General features: G+C 55.1%; 5 protein-coding genes across 5 annotated transcripts; 1 reads left to right on the forward strand and 4 right to left on the reverse strand.

The window, feature by feature from the left end:
* Window positions 1-199: 199 nt before the first annotated feature.
* GLRG_08454 (insulin-induced protein) lies at window positions 200-1,401 on the reverse strand (the record flags this gene model as incomplete). The annotated part of the gene is made up of 2 exons (XM_008099139.1): window positions 200-580; window positions 637-1,401. The coding sequence occupies 2 exons, from the start codon at window positions 1,399-1,401 to the stop codon at window positions 200-202; spliced, it is 1,146 nt and encodes a 381-aa protein (XP_008097330.1).
* A 2,699-nt stretch (window positions 1,402-4,100) lies between these two features.
* GLRG_08455 (WD domain-containing protein) lies at window positions 4,101-5,576 on the reverse strand (the record flags this gene model as incomplete). The annotated part of the gene is made up of 1 exon (XM_008099140.1): window positions 4,101-5,576. One exon carries the CDS (start codon window positions 5,574-5,576, stop codon window positions 4,101-4,103), a length of 1,476 nt encoding a protein of 491 aa, XP_008097331.1.
* A 769-nt stretch (window positions 5,577-6,345) lies between these two features.
* On the forward strand, window positions 6,346-9,627 carry GLRG_08456 (uncharacterized protein; the record flags this gene model as incomplete). Its single annotated transcript, XM_008099141.1, has 3 exons — window positions 6,346-7,252; window positions 7,302-7,399; window positions 7,450-9,627. 3 exons carry the CDS (start codon window positions 6,346-6,348, stop codon window positions 9,625-9,627), a joined length of 3,183 nt encoding a protein of 1,060 aa, XP_008097332.1.
* A 608-nt stretch (window positions 9,628-10,235) lies between these two features.
* Window positions 10,236-12,161, reverse strand: GLRG_08457 (amino acid permease; the record flags this gene model as incomplete). Its single annotated transcript, XM_008099142.1, has 5 exons — window positions 10,236-10,472; window positions 10,581-11,619; window positions 11,676-11,803; window positions 11,860-11,930; window positions 11,987-12,161. 5 exons carry the CDS (start codon window positions 12,159-12,161, stop codon window positions 10,236-10,238), a joined length of 1,650 nt encoding a protein of 549 aa, XP_008097333.1.
* A 2,291-nt stretch (window positions 12,162-14,452) lies between these two features.
* GLRG_08458 (HEAT repeat protein) lies at window positions 14,453-17,728 on the reverse strand (the record flags this gene model as incomplete). Its single annotated transcript, XM_008099143.1, has 2 exons — window positions 14,453-17,626; window positions 17,675-17,728. The coding sequence occupies 2 exons, from the start codon at window positions 17,726-17,728 to the stop codon at window positions 14,453-14,455; spliced, it is 3,228 nt and encodes a 1,075-aa protein (XP_008097334.1).
* Between the last annotated feature and the right edge of the window lie 432 nt (window positions 17,729-18,160).

The following is an 18,160-nucleotide window of genomic DNA, read 5'->3' on the forward strand; positions in this document are numbered from 1 at the left end:
TTCCGCTGTTCCGTAAGAAATATAGCAGCACATTCGATAACGTCCGTTATCCGAGTGTTCCTGTCCATTTGGGTATGCCCTCCTTTTTCTCTCTCGTCCAGGAACTTTGTTGTCCCGCCAAAAGCAACCCATTTTGTGGTCTAAAATCAGACAGTCCTCAAACAAGTGACCCATCGATACGTAAAGTAAAATCCGTCTCTCATCTGATTCCGGCCCATCGTCCACGTGCGGTGGCCGACTTATTTAACGCCAATCGCCTGCCAATGTTGCCAAAGCAGACACAACTGCAGAACAGAACGCTCAACATCCAAATGCCCGTCTCGATGGTTTCCTGGCTGGCGAGACCCCCAAGAGTGATAGGGTCCGAGTAGGCCCTCTCCGACTCGTTGCGGTAGGTCAGGGATGACGGCGTCGGCATTATGTCGGGGTTGATGCCCATCAGCATCGCTGATCCGGCAAGGCCCACAGCCGCTGAAAGGAGAAACCCGGGTTTCGAGCGGTCAATCAGGTACCACAGAAACGGGTTGACAAGCGCCAGCGTGAGAGATACTTGCATAGTTGATGCCCAAGGAAGCTTGCGCTGCCCGCTGTTAGATCCTTGACACTCCATGTGATGTTTGTGGAAGAGCGACTTACTATGGCAAAAACGATGCCGACGAATGCGCCTATGCTGCGGACGACCAGGGCCCAGTCCTTTACCGGACTGGTATCTTCTGGCGAGGTGCCAGCCTCTTCTTCCTTTCCAAAGGTATCCTCCCAAACGCCATCGAACCAAGGGAGAAGGCCACCCAGGGCCACACCGAACAAGCCCCACACCGTCAGATACTGCCAGTCGTAACCGGGCTTGATCATGCTTTCGACTTGGAAGGACGAGAACCTGTGCTCGTTCTGCAGACGTGTGACCATCAAGCCGTATCCCATACCGATCAAAAAGAGTAGTGCGGCTCGAGAGATGGTGAAAAGTGCGGTGACTGCGGTCGACGGCGAGGGGGTGTTGCTTCGATTCCTATTCGACGACCGCCGGCGCATCGGGCTCGAGCGGTCCTTCATGAGCTCAAAAGTTGTATCGTCGACACTCGCCCCCTTGATTGGTGTCTGGGCCCCAGTTCCCCACGGGGTCTCTGTTTCCTCGCGGTCGTTGTAGCAGCGATCCTTCCCATAAGACATTGGGGAGTATATGCCGAACAGCGTCGAAGCCGTCAAGTTCAACACAGACTGAGCCCGTGGTATGGAACCGGATTCCGAGGACGTCGCCTGGCCATTGTGCAGTCTAGACAGGTCGATCTCGGGGTTGGGGCTAGGCGGGGACGAATCGTCCTCTGGAGGGGTCAGGCTCTTGTGATTCAAGTCGAATGGCCGGCGCGGGATGGGCCGTATGAGACGGGGGCCGTCGTCAGACATTATGCTGCCTCGGATCGATCTCGTGGGCAGACGGGTAGAGGAGACTGACGGAGGCTATGGGACAGAAGGATTAGGGATCTAGCTGGCGAGCGTATGTGCAATGGGGGAATAGGATGAGAGATGTACCGACGTCAAGGGACGCAAAAGCACAGGTACGAGGGCGTCCGCGGTGTTGTATGTCTATGTAGCGGAACAAATTGCCCCCGCAAACGTCCTTGTGACAAGTTTCTTGTCGCCACAGGTAAGTTCAGACGACGAGGCAAGCGTCTCGCCTCACGTGGGCCACGGAACAGGCTCAAGCTAGTGTTGGACGAAGGAATTGGGACGAACAGCGGCGGAGGATTGAGACTTCTACGAGTTGCAGCTGCGTAGAGGCTTTAAAGATATTTAGTCCAGGGTCGAGAAACTGTTGGGAAGATTCAACGAGCTGACTACGGGGCACGAGAGGTCAAGCTCGGAGGAGCTGGTCCAAGACAACCCCGGTCAAGGTTCTCGTAGGTGAGAAGAGCGGAGTGGAGGGATGGGAAGAGGGGAGAAAAGACAGATCAATATGCAATAGGTAGGGACCAATCAAGGGTACCTTTGGTAATGCGACGAAAATGGGCATGCGTTAGGGCGAGGGGAATGAAGAAGGAGGAGGCGGCTGCAGCATCATCTCTCAGAGGTCAGTTCGCCGTGGCTTGCTAGTGTCCGCGACAGCTAGGACAGCATGAATGGCCTGGTCTGGTGTGTACAAGCCGTGCGTGCGTAAGTGCGTGCGTCGGAGGGAGTATGGGTGTACGAGATGTGCGGCAAGTGCTACTGGCGCGACTCGATGATCGAGGCAAGGAAGAGGAGGAGGCGGAGGACGACGACCGAAGGCGATGGTAAAACAAATGCGGGCAACGGGCGAGAAAGAGGGGATCTCGGCGCGACGGTGGTGTGGTCTCTGCGTCGTGTGGCTTGAGGGGGGTGAGCCAGTAACGGCAGTCGAATCGGGCGCGGACGAGACGGAGAGGACGGAGAGAGAGAGAGAGAGAGAGAGAGAGAAATGCGACGGACGGGTCCGAGAAATTCGGTAGGAAAGCGAGAAGAGGGGAGCTGCATCAAAAGGGATAGATGGGAAACATTCACATGTCGGAACCTGCACGTTTTACCATTTACCATGTAGGTACCTCGAGAGTGCCGAACAGCTGTGCGAACATTATGGGGACCTACCCATGTCTGCTTTCCCTACCGTCGCCACCTCTTCCATCGATGCAGTTACTGCGTACACTTCACTTGGTTGCATTAGAGATACAATACTCCGTCATGTACGACACTTCGCATTGCTCTCTCCACAAGTCTGTATGTACATGCATTGCGCTTGCCAGTGACTGGCCCGCTGAGGAAAAGATTCTCTCCCCGTTACCACCAATAGGCTTGTCACAAATCCAGCTCTGCATTTGCACTTAACTCTCTCCGCTACCTGTTGAGGACAGGCAGGGGTATCAGCCCGCACCTACGCAGTAGGTAGGTAGTTTTACACTAAGGGGTCGTAGGCGCTAACTGCATGCAATAGGATTTTCTCCCAAGTGGGGGGCCACATGACTGGTTGCCCGCCAAATTCGGCTGTTGAAATGACTTTCTTGGCCTGCGGATTCGCCGCTACCCCACAATCTGCCCGCCCCGGTTTTACTCTTCCTTCGGCTCCCCTCCTTGATCCAATGCCGTCTCCTCTTCTCACATCGTACCTGACCGGCGCGCTGCAGCTTCACATATGGGGACTCCCAACCTCCTCCGTCTCCGCGCGACGTCTTGTGACTGCGACGGCATGAAATCCCGAGTTTCGCCTCTCTTGCGTGGGTCCTGGGAACCGCTGGTACGACCCTGAAAATGTGAGGGTTGACGTTTGAATCGTCTTAGCAGCCTATGCAAAGTACGATGCTCCAGGGAGAGAGAGCAAGGAGGAGAGGTGGGAATCTCTTTAGCGGTTTGCCACCAGTCCACGTATTCAACCATGTGTTCATGGTCGATTTTCCCTTTCTTTTTCAAAGGGACAAGGGGAAGAATGCTGGGACAAGAGAACCCAAACCTTGTGGTTTTACTAGGTATGTTTCGAGTCTATCGTAGCACGCGTATGGGCGATAGCTTCCAGTCGGGGTTCAATGTCTCGCGGCTCTCCCCCTTTAAGATCACTTGTCGCTCAGTCGCCCTAGGCTGCCGCCTCACCTGCAGCCTTCGAGGGAGACACACAGACGGACGCGGGCCTCAGTGAGGCTCTAGACATCACACTAGGCGACGCCTCTCTTCTCAACCTCAGGCAAAGACTGCTCTATGTCTTTCCTGCGTCTCCCTAGCTGCGTTCTCGCAGCCACACCGTCGAAACCTGGGAGAATGCCGGACCCTTAGCCTTCACCCCGCCAAGACGTGCCAGGATGCAAACGAGCGCGTGTGTTTGAAAAATACATAACTGGGGATTGGCATGCAATTTGCAGACCAATACGAGACACCCCGACGCGCCGATCAGTGGAATCAGCGAACCACCAGGGCAGGCACGCAGGTAAGGCAACGTTGGGAGACGGCAACTTGGTGCCGATCCTCCGCCCGTCGTCTAAACTTCATGGTGAGGCAGAACCCAATCATACACACACACACACACCCACTTGCGGGTACAGCAGTTAAACGGGATATCTTGAATTATCATTGTTATTTGCACAGTTACTTGTTTTCTTGTTCTACTATTCGTCGTCGTCGTCGTCGTCGGAATCATCCGAGGCCTCATCAGCCTCGTCCTCGCTTTCCTCCACTCCCTCTGGCCGGGGTATCATGGTGAATGCCGCTACACAGGTGATGCGGTTGTTTGTGCTATATGTTCCCAGCAGCTTGCCAGCCTGCTTCGCCTCGGCCTTGCCCTTGCCCTTTCCCTTGCTCTTGCTGGCCTTGAGCTCCTCCGCGCCCACCTTCCATAGCCGCACCTTGCCGTCGCTGCTGCCGGCAACTACGATCAAGGCCGTAGTCGAATCATTCTTGGTTTGCAGGAAAGCGGTATCCTTGATGCGTCCAACCACACCATCCTCCTTGCCGCCGATTTGAGCAACCAGCTTGGCACTCGACAATGTCTTGTCCTCCGAGTCGGGTTTCTTCAGATCGTTTGTTGCCGTGGAGAAGAATAGGACCCGTCCGTCCTCGGTTGAAACTGTCAGCAAACTCGATTCGCTTTCGCCGTCAATGTTGATGTAGGACAAGTCGTGGATCTTGGTCCGCGTGTCGGACATGACGCGGCATTTGGGCTCACTGTCCATGCCGAAGACGATGACATCTCGGTCGAACCCAACCGCGAACTCGTCCTCGCCGTCCGCCTTTCCCCATATTACCCGCCGGCCCTCGCCGGTAGAGATTCTGCCCTCTCCAACCTCCTGCAACATGCTGCGGCTGAAGTTCAGGACGCCGGCCTTCTTTCCAGTGACGAGGTTCCACAACCGCATGCAACGTTCGCCCTTGCTGACACTGATCATCAACTTCATGCTGGGATGGATCGCGAAGTCATTGACACCGGACGGTGTGCCGCCAAAGGGGGCAGTGTCACCACTGGGTCTACCGGAGGCCTGGGCTATGGGCGCCTTAATCGTCGACAGGACAGACCAGTCTCTTGTTCTCGCGACGGCGATGGTGGAGTCCTCGCTCGAGGAAAGCAGCTTCGACCGTGTAGGGAAGGCCAACTTGGTGATGCTCGACGAATGGTGCAGTAATGTTCCAACCTCGCGGTTCTTGGGGTTCTCAAGAATCGGTCGAGCAGAGACGGCGGACAGAAGCTCCTGGTTCTTACGACTGGGGGGGTGTGCCGACAGGTTGTAGAGGTTGATGCGCTCGTCAGTGCTACCGGACGCCAGCAGGACCTTCTGGCCCTGGCCTGGAACCGGAGCAGAGAGAGGCGACAGGGCGATGCAGCGGATGGCTGAAGTATGCGCCGAGAAAAGGAACGTGTCGGCGAATTCGACCTTTCCCTCAGGCTTTATTGTAGCAGTGATACCATGAAGGACTCTGTCGTAGGATCCGGTCACGATCTGGATCGTCAACTCATCGGCCGGGGCGGCGCTCGAGATTGTCTCCTTCGAAGCCGAGCCATTGGTAGTCGACTTGGCCTTCTTCGCAGTTGCCTTGTTGGCCGCAGGGGTCGCCTCCGCAATCTCAGCTCTCTTCCTTTTTGCTACCATTCTGAATCGTCTTCGTTGTTGTCTGTTTAAGCGCGGATAGTGTTTTCTAGCGTGCGAGATAAAAAAAAAGATGCAGCTCTGCAGCGCATCCAAGCGGCTCGAGATCACACCCCCAAGTAGGGGAAAACCATAAAAAAAATTATCGACCGCTCGAAAGAGTTTCTTATCGGTATCGTTTATCGATAAGAAACTACGTAAGAGTGCCTGAAGAGCTGAAGGGATAGAGTGACACCCCCACTACTGTCGGGATCTTGGCGTGACCGTTCACGGAATCAGATGAGATTCACAGTTGTCACCGCCTGGCGGTACCCACTGAGACTAGTACAGTAGCCAATGAAAGCTGCATCCTGCATAATCCGACACTTCCCTGACTTGCACTCCGAAACATTGAACAGAGTGTGCCAGGGTCTTGGTTAGCTCCCCCAAAGCCTATGCCAGCGCTCCACCACTAACAGCGGCTGATGGGCGCTCCATACCTACTGCGAACCACGCACTCAAGGTTGGGTTCAGCTTGACAGCAACCTAGAACCAACTCATCAAAGACTATAGTAGACACCATCGACACCCAAACAATGGCTTGATTGTGCCTTTCTAGGGTCGCCAACGCTCTTCGATGCCACTGTCATACTTATAGTCCTCCATCCTCTCGCTCTCCCTCTCACCGACTTCAACCTCCCGCTAATCCTTTACTTGCCAACTCCCCCGCTGCCTCGGGCGGCGACACGACAACCTCCTGCCGACAACGCATCCTCGAACGAATACAGCCAAAATGGCATCGTACGGTCATCATATGCCCGCTGCGGCTCCGCGAGCCGCCCATCCTGCCACCTATGGCGCCCCAATGCCTGTCCCTGTGCCCACGGCGCCTGCTGGCACCTTCGCACCCGGCACGAAGATCCAAGTTGGCGGTCACAGAGTGGTGATCCAGAAATATTTGTCCGAGGGAGGTTTCGCTCACGTCTATCTGGTTAAGCTCCCGAAGCCTGTCGACGGTACGGACATGGCTGTTTTGAAGAGAGTGGCTGTCCCCGATAAGGAGTCCCTGAGAAGCATGCGAGTCGAGGTCGAGACCATGAAGCGGCTCAAGGGCCATCGCCCTATCGTCACATACATCGATTCTCATGCGTCTGAAATGCGAAATGGAGGCTACGAAGTGTTCTTGCTCATGGAACACTGCAACGGAGGTGGCCTGATCGACTTCATGAACACGCGTCTCCAGCACCGCCTGACCGAACCCGAGATCCTCCACATCTTTACAGACATAGCCGAGGGCGTCGCCTGTATGCACTACCTCAAGCCGCCACTACTTCACCGCGACCTGAAAGTCGAGAATGTCTTGATCCTCAGCCATGGTTCCCAGAAGCGTTTCAAGCTTTGCGATTTTGGATCCGCTGCGACGCCCAAACCCGCGCCCCAGACCGTCGTTGAGTGCAGGCTTCTTGACGAGGACGTGCAAAAGCACACCACCATGCAGTATCGAAGTCCAGAGATGATAGATGTCTACCGAAAGCTTCCCATCGACGAGAAGTCTGATATTTGGGCTTTGGGCGTTTTGCTGTACAAATTGTGCTACTACACGACGCCCTTCGAGGACCAGGGGCAATTGGCCATCCTCAACGCAAGCTTCAAATACCCCAGTTATCCCGTCTTCTCAGACCGCCTGAAGAAACTCATTGGTAAGCTTGCGTAGACGTGGTCCATACCTTGGTCACTAACGTGAATCAGGATCCATGCTGCGTGAGAGCCCACAGGCCCGACCAAACATCTACCAGGTCCTCCGTGAAGGGTGTGCTATGCAAGGGCGTGATGTACCCATTCAAGATGTAGGTTCTCCCAAAATTTGTCTTCTTGACGCTCGATTAAAATGTAACAGATATATGCTGGGGGACAACGCTCCGAGCCGTCGAGTCGATCTTCAGCGATGGACAGGCCACAACCTAAGCCAGTTGTTGGCGCTGTTTTCTCCCCTCCTCCACAGCAGGAGAATGCCATTCCCGACATAGTTCCTATGAGGAGAGGAAGGTTGCCAGCCGCGAGTCAACAACCGCAACCTCAGCAAGCCGCCAAACCCGGCCCATCTCCCATGCGAGTGACTGACGGAGATCCGTTTGCCGCTTTGGATGCACCAGCTGCTGCTGCTGCTGCTGGCTCTCCGGCGGCGGCTGCGGCGGGAGACGTTGACGAATTCGCGTCTCGCTTCCCGCCTTTGGATCAGTTTTCCATCCTTCACGAGAAAGGCTCTAAATTCAACTTTGACTCGCATACTCCTCCCCCTACGCAGCAACAGAGAGTCCCGGTTTCGCAACCGATTCAGAAGCCTAAGCATCAGGCATATCCGGCAGTACAGTCTCCACCGAAGAACCCGGAGCCGGCACGGCCGAGGACTGTCACTCCGGCCGTCACTGCTTCTCATACGCCGCCGACAGTTAAATGTCCTCCTCAGGCTGCCGTGGGACTTACGAAGACGGCATCTGCCCCTCCAAAGCCAGCCGAGATGAGCAGAGCACATGCTATCATCAATAAGAATCCCGAATTGCAGGCCATCTCGTCTCAAACACAGGCCCAGTACCATCCTCAGCCTCAGCCATCTAAATATGTATCCACCGGCACAATGACAACCTCTCCCCCAGGAGAGCAACAACCTACCCAGCCGGTCCCGGTGTGGCGGGTTCCCACATCGGTCCACCACCGGTCGTCTAGCCTTCCTCGTCAAGAAGACCAGAATGCGTCATCTAGGCCAGGCGTAGAAGAAGGATCACTGCCTCGGAACCCTTCGTACCAGCTGCGCCCGACCCATGTCCGGCATCCGTCGTCGTCGCGACCGTCATTGGAAGGCGGACGGCCAAGCCTGGATCTTCTTGATTCAAGCAGTCAGTCAAGAAGATCCATTGATGGCCGTCCCAGGCCTGCCAGCACCTATCTCGAGTCAAACCTCGACTTTTTGCGCGAAAAAGAAAACTCTTCAAAATCCGTTCCTCCCCCTAGTCTCATGTCTCCGAAGTTTCCTGACAGAGTACCATCGCCTGCAATGGCGGAACCAGAAGAGGAAGCTCACATCGAATCCAATGTTGAATTTCTGCGTAGTATAGAAGAATCAGACTCGAAGAAAAGGGACTGGCATTCGAAACACGGCAAACGCGGGAGTCTCAGTTCACTGTCCGGGACAAAGAACATATTCGCTGGAAAGTTTGGCGATGCATTCAAAAGGTTTGAAGGAAACCAAGCACCACCGCCTGCTCGAACTCCGTCACCGCTCAAGCAGCTGGAGCGTGGCGTGCTGACCCCCATCGAGGGGTCGGAGGCCACCGATGGCCGGACCGACGATGGCAAAGGGCACGAGGAGATCGAAGACACGCCCGCGATGAGACGGGAGATTGAACGCCTGCGTCTCGAGGAGGAGGAGCGACGGGTCGAGGCTGCGGCCGCGGAGTACCGCCAACGTTTTTCCAACCAGCCAGGCAGCACTGCACCTCTGCCCAAGAGTATTGGCGGAGTGTCCCGCGCTGTCAGCATCCAGAACAGGGTGCAAAACCTGTTGAGTGAGGGCCAGAAGTCCTCGGTTCAGGTTCCGCGCACTGCTCAAGGTTACGGCGTGTACACAGACTCTGCCGCGGGCCGTCTGGACAAGCAGCTTCCAGATATTCCGAGGAAGCCGGTGGGCAACGCTAAGCCTCGGCCTATGACGCCGTCTAATTCACAAGATGTCGTGGTCAACAAGGTGCGGCCGGCCACAAGCGAGCCTCTGCCAGCAGCGGGACGGTCCACGCCCGGCCCGCGACCGGTGGCACCCCGAAAGCCAATGCACCTCAACAGCCTGCCGACCGGCGGGCGACCAGGCTCGCCGCCGAAGCAGCACCAGGCTCCGCCTTCCACGTCTTCGGAGCACCTTGTCGGCGTGGGACTCCCCGGGCGACCGGTGCTGGAGATGTCGGCCAAGGAGAAGGACGACTACGTCCAGGACTTTTCGAAACGATTCCCTAGTCTGGGCTCGATCGAGATGGTCGAACGAGATCTCGCAGCGGAAGCGGGCGAACCGCGCACGAGTAGATAGACCATCCTGCCGGCCACAACCGGTCTCTGGCGGCAGGTCGATTCCAATACCGATGGTTGGACTTAGAATTAAATATATACACTGGATAAGCGAGCGTAGAGATCCTCACATGTTTTGTACGCAAGCAGCATCGCGTACCGAGTCGACATATCCTTTCAATAAAGCACTTTCCTGTAGATAAGAAGAATAAAGTCTTTTTCAAAGACACAGAATGTGTTTATATACGCTTACATGTCTTGTGGCCAAACATGCATTCATTAAATACCCGTTCTGTGTGCAGCTGCCCTTGGTATCTCAGGTTGACCAAAGTGGTTTGAGTTGCCGAATGCGGCCTCGCGATGTCAAGTTTGGAGGGCCAGCACCATTCCTGCGAGCTCTGACGAAGGGGCCGTAGTGCCGAATTGTTTTTTTTATGGGGATGATTATTGTTATGTATTATGAAATGCTCCGGCAGTCTCCTGACCCGGGTCAATTTGTTGCTTCCAACTACCGCACCTCCTCCTTCTTACAAGCTCCATCACGCTTTCCTAATGTAACACCACACCCCTTCTCAAGTGAAGATGGGGGACTGCGCACAGCTGAGACTGTGCTCTCCTTTCTGCCGCCGTCTAAAACAGGCCGCCAAGCAAGCGGCGAGGGAGGCTGGCCCAGGTCTTCGTGGGCTCGGGCTCGTCGCTGGGGTCGGCCAAGACGACGCCCGTCTTGAGGTCGATCTCGCGGAGGGGCACGTAGAGGGTCCAGTCGCGGGAGATGACCTTCCACAGAAGGTAGAGGAACAAGACGATGGGGGCGGCGAGGTAGGCCTGGAAGAAGGCCGCAGGGTCGGGCGTCGCGCTGGGGCTGGGCTGTAATTGGCCGCGTTAGCGATAGGTCTCCTCTTCGATGATGTACGGGCAGCAGACTGCCCCAGGGCCAAGGAGGGAGGAAATATGAGGCACGGAGGAAGCACTTACGTAGAGAGCGTTGTAGAAGGTGGCGATGAGGCAGACACAGTTGAGGAAGAAGCCGATGGCGCTGCCCCAGATGCCCAGGGGTACCTTGTAGGGGATCTGTTCGAGCGTGTAGCCCTGCAGCTTCCAGGCCATGCGCATGCGGATGTGTGACAGGCAGATGGAGCCCCAGACGAAGAAGTACGAAAGACCGGACAGGGCAAGGAGCCAGTTGAAGACGGTGCCGCTGTCGGCAGACTCGCCGATGAAGGCGAGCAGACCAAAGGCGAGCTGGATCAGGACGCACCAGATGGGGCGGCCGTGCTTGTCGACATAGGCCAGGATGCGCGGGGCCATGCCATGCTCGGCCATGGCCTGCATGGTGCGGGTGGAGCCGAAGGTGCAGCTGTTGGCGACGGAGATGACGGAGATGGTGATGACGGCGTTGAAGATGGAGGGCAAGACCTTGATGCCGGCGTCCTGGATAGCGAGGACGAAGGGGGAGGCCTTGGTGTTGGCGCCCGAGGAGCCCAAGAGACGAGGGTCATTGGCGGGGACGATGAGGCCGAGGATGAAGAGGTTGACAATGTAGAAGAAGGCAATGCGGAAAAAGACCTGCTTGCTGGCTTGGGGAATGGCCTTGCGAGGGTTGGCCGACTCGGCGGCGGCGAGGCCGACGAGCTCCGTGCCGCCAAAAGCGAAGGCCGCCACGACAAAGACACCGGCGAAGCCGTTGAAGCCGTTCTGGAAGGCACCCGGGTCGTGCCAGTACTTGGCACCGAGGTAGCCCCTGTCGCCGACGCCACCACAGTTGATGACGATGCCGAGGATGATGAAGCCCGTGCAGGCGATAATCTTGATGATGGAGAGGATGAACTCGACCTCTCCGTAACCTCGGACGCCAAAGACCTGGATGACGGAGAGGACAATGAGGAAGACGGCGACCCAGATGCCCATGTTGAGGTCGTCTCTCCAGAACTTGATGGTGATACTAGCGGCGACGAGTTCAAAGGGGAGGATGGTCAACCAGGCGATGGCGTAGTCCCAGCCCATGGCGAAGCCCCTGGGGACTTGTTAGAATGTGCTTGCAATACGTGTGCCGCTGCGCGGGAGACTCACCAGGAGGGATCGACGAATCGGCAGACGTAGGTGTAGAAGGCACCGTTCACAGGGTACAGGACGGCCATTTCAGCGAGAGCTTGGGTCGTGAACAACAACATGATCGCAACTATCAGGTAGCCAATGATCTGTTCGTCGCACAGTTAGCACGGAGAAGCCAACCAGGAAAGAAGGAGAGCCATACCAGAGCAGCCGGGCCACCGGCACGGAGAGCACCGCCGGATCCGACGAAGAGACCGGCACCAATTGCACCGCCTGTGTGACGCAAATCAGTACATTGTAACGTCTTGTTGGTGTAAGTCGAGGCATACCAATGGCAATCATCTGCATGTGTCGGTTCTTGAGGTTTCGCTGGAGGGTCTCGCCCTTGTGGACAGCGCCGACCTCCTCATCGTGAGAGCCGTCGAAGCTGCCGACCTGGCTGTTCACGGCAGGCTCCTTGGGGTGAGTTTTCTCGTCATCGACGATGACGGGCGGGGAAGACATATTGGCGGGTGTCTCCGAATATACTTCGAACCCCTCGTTGATGGTATAGAGACGGACAAGCCGGTGAAGGATGAAGGCACAAGCTTGAGTTCAGGAAGGCTGGTGCCAAGAGACCCCTGGTATATATATATATGCAACGAGACAGAACAGCAATCGACGGCTCGTGATAAGAGTGGGAGACAGTACATTATCCGGCAGGGCGCAATCTTCCTTTGGCCACGGTTGCCTACCATAAGATGTTCCGGTACCATGGGGTCAGGACTCTCTGGCCTGCAGGCTGCAACCCTTCCGCCCGGCCACGACACCGCGTTGGGAGGCAATTCATTCGTGAGAGCGAGATAGACCCTTGGCTATCCTCGGACGGAAATCGACAAGACAAGCTTTGGTCGATAATATTACGGCCCACCCCTCCAAGAAGCTTGATCCAAAGCAGACTAGAGCCAGCCGGGGGTGATTTCATTGTCACCCGGCATGGCGTGCGCTTTGCTCAATCTGGATAGTGCGCTCGCTGGAGCTTGGTCTAGTAGGAGGTCGCATGGGAATGGTGGTGTCAAGCCGTTGAGACGAAGCCAATGATTGGCCCAAGAGGGTTTGAGGTTTGATATCTTGACTCGGCGGCACTCTGGGGTCCTACCTACACTACCTCCACAGGTTCTCTGGACCAGCCACCCCTCCCTCCCCTTGCACCGTGCCCCTGCGAGGATGGTAAACTTGCAACGGTACAGATAAGTAATGTAAAGTTCGAGCTTGCTCCATGACCCAGACCGAGAGCAACACTACTTCAGGATTTAGTCCTTGCCATTGGGCGTGCTACTTCTGCCTTTTTGTGTATAGTCTCCCAAGACTGTTTGGCTTTTGACGCTCCAACGAAGAAAGCACAAAACAAACGACTTGTACCAGCCGGGCTTGACACGGCATATGGGGTTGCTTTCGTTGTTGTGGTTTCGAGACGATATACCTAGAGGTTCGGCCTCTAATCAACAAACGGTTAGAGGCTCCGAAGGATGAGAAGGGGCATTCCGTCTTCGGCGATAACGCTAGAGCACGCGATTGATGGACCCCCGTGACGCGGGGCAAGCGATTCGACAACGACGACAATGCAGCCGCCACAGCCGTATCCGAGAAAACAATTACCGCATGTTATCGCTAACTTCCAGTCGTTCTGGAATGATGTTTCAAAGTTCCAAGCAGGTCCAGACCGGGGCGGACTTGGGGGGGGGGGGGTCATGATTGGATGGCGAGTGGACGGTAACCGGTCGCGTCCCCCCAATACAAAAGGACATGGTGCCACCATGATGGCAATCAGTCGCGTTGCAATTTCAAAACGAGTAAGCAGCGCACAATATCGGCTACTCGTGCCGGGGTATATAGCAGTTGTTTCCAAGGTCCGGGGAAGCTGCTACTGAGAAGGACTTATTGGGGATGGGAGTTGAAGGTATCGACACCTGAAGTCCATTAGTCTCTGGGCGCCGAGAAAATCAAGCTTTTGGGAGGGCCGAGATGCAGGAACACTATTGGCCAGGGCGAGGACCAAGCAATATAATGCATATTTGTCGCTTTCTAGCTCCTTGGCCTTTTGTAGCTTCTGTCAACCCCCCGTCTTCTGTCTGCCTGTCCTGCAAAACAGGCCTTCAGCTTGTCGCATTCACATGTCCACTTTATATCGAAACGAGGCTGATGTACCTCTGCGCTTATCTGCCAATGGCGGCCATACGACAAACGGGGCTTTTCGTGGAATTATTCGTGAAAACCATGTCCTTACGTTGACAATTGCTCTTATCATGTTAGGTGGCTGTGCCGTTATCAGTCGTCCCCTGCCATCGTAGACCCCGGGAGCGCCGAAGCAGCTAGAGGTGGCGTGTAACCCCCCCACGCCAGCTGGTAATCATGTCCGTGTGCTTATCCGTACATACCTACCCAGTACGGATACAGGTATACCTACATCAACCGGGCGTAGGGCGTTGCGCTTCACCAGGCAGCCCACACATGCTCGGCTGCAACCGCTCCCGTTTCTGGCTCTCAGGCTTAGCACTTCAAGGTCGACCAGAACGCCGTGCAACATTCTAGCGTCCTTCTAGCTTCTCTCAAGCTGTCGGCGGGCCCCAACAACCGCTGAGTGCTGAATGAATGTGATTGGATGTCTCGGGTTGGTGTTCCACAGCCCAATGCCAAGGGGAAGCCCTTGCAGAAAACAAAATAGTTTACTAAAATTCCACATGAAATTGAGTGTAGTATCCGTGGTAATCTTATTCAACACAGTATTGTGTCTAGCATTGTCCCATGAATTGGGCTCAGCTCAGCCCGGTCATTGGCGCAAATGCGAAGCCCTCGAGTTGCGGTGTCTTCAGGGGTTCGATATGCCCTTGTTGATACAACACCAGCCAAACGGCATCGGCATTTACCGCTTCCAAAGCCTGGCGTGCCTCGAGGTCCTGAATAATCACTTCGGTTAGGAGCTCTAAGAACTCGTCGAATACCTCTGCCTCGAGTCGAACATGCGAGACAATAGATATCAGCAGACGAACCACGGCGTCCCATATCTGTGCGGCTTGGGCGAATTTTCCCAGGCCGCCAAAGGTCGAGCCAGAGGTTATCGCTGTAGACTGATGCGCTAGCAGGTCCCCTCCTGATCGAATGGGAATCAGAACCTCCTGACTCGCAGATGCTATCATCTGGTCTGGCCTGGCACTTTCTCGAGGTGAACTCCCTTTGCTCCGAAAGCGAGCGGCCTCCACCTTCTTTCTGCGACACCACTTGCCAAGCCCATCCCACCATTCTGTCTTGATCCTGGAGCCCAAAAAGTCGCCGGCTGTGGTACAAAGAATGGAGAGAGCATCGCATGCTGAGATAGTAACAAAGGCCTCACCGTCGTATAGCCTGCTGACGACCACAGGCCAGACAGCATTGACAAGGGGAAGAAAAGAGTCCTCGTCCCCTGACAGAGCTGGAGAGACAGTAGCCAACAGATCGAGTAAGGATTTCCGCAGCGTGGCGCTCGGCGATGTAAGATAATGCTGTGTCAAACCCGCAATTCGTTCTAGCAGGGTATACGTCGGCGTCTTCGGCGGTCTCTCCTGGTCGTCTTCATTACCTGCTGCATCTTCACCGTCCTCGGAATCTTGTTTAGCCTTGCCGTTGCCGTCGCCCCATGGGGCTTGGGGATGTCCGCCAGCGTTTCCGAGAGTAGTATCGACAGCTGAGGCTGCAGTCTCTCTCTCGCGACGCTTCTCCAGTAACTGAACAATGTCCTCGATTAACACCCGGTCACTTTCTACCTTTTTGTGACTCTCGGGCCCGTTCTTTCGGCCCTCGAGGAGAAGTGTGTCCGATTTGACACCCTGATTGACAATTTCCTTCAGGACCGAGAAGAGACTTTCCACAAAAGCGGGATAGCCGTGATAGTTGTCCAAGGCCGCAAATACGGAAGCCACGACATCGTCCAGGTAAGGAAGCAGTCGCGGTCCGGTCAGTCGAGTCATCATGATCAACACCTTTGTGGATGCTGGAGAGATGTCGAAGGTATTGAGGCGCAGTGAAATGGAATTGATCATGTAGTCCACGTTCTCGATGATTAGCTCAGAGACACTGGTATACCCACAGGAAACGGCCAAGATATTCAGAGTCGTAATGGCATGCTCCCTCAGTTGTGGGATTGAAGAACCCAAAAAAGTCGTGATTGGGTACAGCACATCGATGAGTTCCGGTCTGAATGCCTCGCGAGATCGAGAGGCTGCAAAGGAGGTGACCTCGAGCGCTGTAGCCTCTAGTCTCCAGTCGACATCCGACATTTCTGAGTGAGAATCAAGCAGCACCACTGCGAATGAGTATAATTCCTGGAAGATCAAGTCGGCACCATCACTGGGAGAGCTTAGTGAGGTGAGGTCCAAGAGGTCATCTAGGTCGCTGGATCGAGACAGAGCGCTCTTGACAAGTTCAAAGCTCAACCAGAAGGACGACGTCTGAATACCGCCAGTCGAATCTCTGGCGTAATCCAACATCTCGGCGGCGAGCTTGGTCTGTTGGGAAGCCGGGCCCACGTTGGATAGCAACTCGAGCACCGCCAATCTTGTGCCTAACTGACTCTCTTGGTTCAATAGGACGCTTTGATACTGTCTTGACGTATCCCCAGCTTTCACTACATCTTGGTTGTACCATGAGGCATCCGTTGCCGTTTGGTCTAACACTTTCTCTGGCTTGGCTTCCGTCACCAAAGAAGTGACGCTGTCCCGTAAAGCCGCTGCTATGGACTCGTCCAAAAGTGAAGAGTCCAGTTGGAGACTGCTGACAAGAGACATGCCCCTCATCAGATTTCGAACCGCCGCCTCTTTTTTACCCTCGTCGGCAGACTGGATGATTCTGGGCAAGCTGGTGATCCAGTTGTAGCAAGTGACTTTGACGGTTTCCCCAAGCTCGGGGTAGATTATTGCCAAGTCCTGCAGGCTTGTTGCTACTACGGATGGCGTCTGGTCGGCTGGCGACAGAATCATGGCGGTCTCTACGAGAATCGAAGAGCAGTTATCCAGCGAGATATGACACTCGTCGAGAAGCCCCAGGCATAACGTCAGCAGAGCTTCGCGCACGTCTTGTGAATCATGTGCGCGGAGCTTTAATATAGTTGCTAAAGCCAACTTGATTTGTGCTTTTGTGGCGGTTAGCCATGCCGGACTCAATACCCCACCCTGGTCGGTATTGGAAGAGCCGTTGGCAGTCGGCCTTGCGGTAATGCTTCGAGTCCTGATATCTCCGAGAACTTGCACAACGACCTGTTTCATTGACCCTATAGAACCAACGAGAACCCTGTTCTTCTCTCTTGGCGGTTTGGCCAGGAGCTTTGTTAGGGAAGATACGATACCCGGGAGGAACGAGGCGAGCGCAGCGTGATCTTTGACGCCCGTGTAGAAGCAGCCGAGTGTGCGCAGAGCTTCGAGCTGGATTTCAGGTGTCCTGCCATCTGTGACACACTCTAAAAGTACAGTTATGGTGTGTCCCAATGTCGGAATCAGCTTCTCTTCGGTCAGCGCCTCTGCTGCTTTGGCTGAAGTACCAGCCACAGTGATGAGGGCTGTCAGGGCCCTCAGTGACTCGAGTTCGGTTTCCTCAGGCAGATCACGGGATTCCTCTCGCCCAGGCACACCACCAACGATGAAAGTAAGTAGGATGAGGAGCTGCTGCAGGATCTGAGGCGAGATGTTCGACTTCCAACCATGAATGATGATGATGGTGAGACACTTGATGGCGACCTCAATGAGGGGTTTGGGATATTGATCATGGCTGCGAAAGACATGGGAGAGCGGAAAGAAGACGTAGTCGGCAAGCTTCTCGTCAAATACGGTGGCATCTTTGTTTACTTGATCGTTGAGGATACCAAGTAATTCCCCAGCCAACTCGGAGAGCCGTTTAATCGAGGATGCTTCACCTTGCTGCCTGATCGCTAGCTGACTTATGGAGACACAGCTTGGCTTGAGCTTGTGAGGAGGTCAGCGATTGCCTATGGCTTATCGAGAGTTACAAACCTGTTGGAAGAATTCATTCCGAGCTGGGTTTGCGTTGGCCAAACTAGTCGCCATTGTGAGGTGCCACTCCGCTCATGCCAGTCCGGAAGGATCTGTGATGCTGCTCGACTGCGGGTTCAACACGACTGAACGAAGTAGTGTTCACTTTAAAAGGAAGGCTGATGATGGGGCGATGTTGAGTGTAGCTGAGAATCAAGCGATTTTCAACTTTGCTGTAGTGACGTGATCCTGAAAGACGTTCCTAACTTCGGCAGCTGTTCCAATCGGGAGCCTTCCTTTACAGTACAGCCAGCAGTGAACCCCACTGCCGGATCGACTGTACTGGGGGTTCGTCAACCTCCAGTGTACCTAAAAAGGGCCAGCCAAGCACTGATCACAGGAGGTGCTTAACAGCTCCTGTACCAAGCGCTTCCCCTCCACCTCATTACATCAGCAGAACGATGCCATCTCCAACTCTGCAATGAAGTGATTGATTGCATCTCGCGC

Source organism: Colletotrichum graminicola, assembly GCF_000149035.1.
Source record: "Colletotrichum graminicola M1.001 genomic scaffold supercont1.39, whole genome shotgun sequence".
Taxonomy (NCBI): Eukaryota; Fungi; Ascomycota; class Sordariomycetes; order Glomerellales; family Glomerellaceae; genus Colletotrichum; species Colletotrichum graminicola.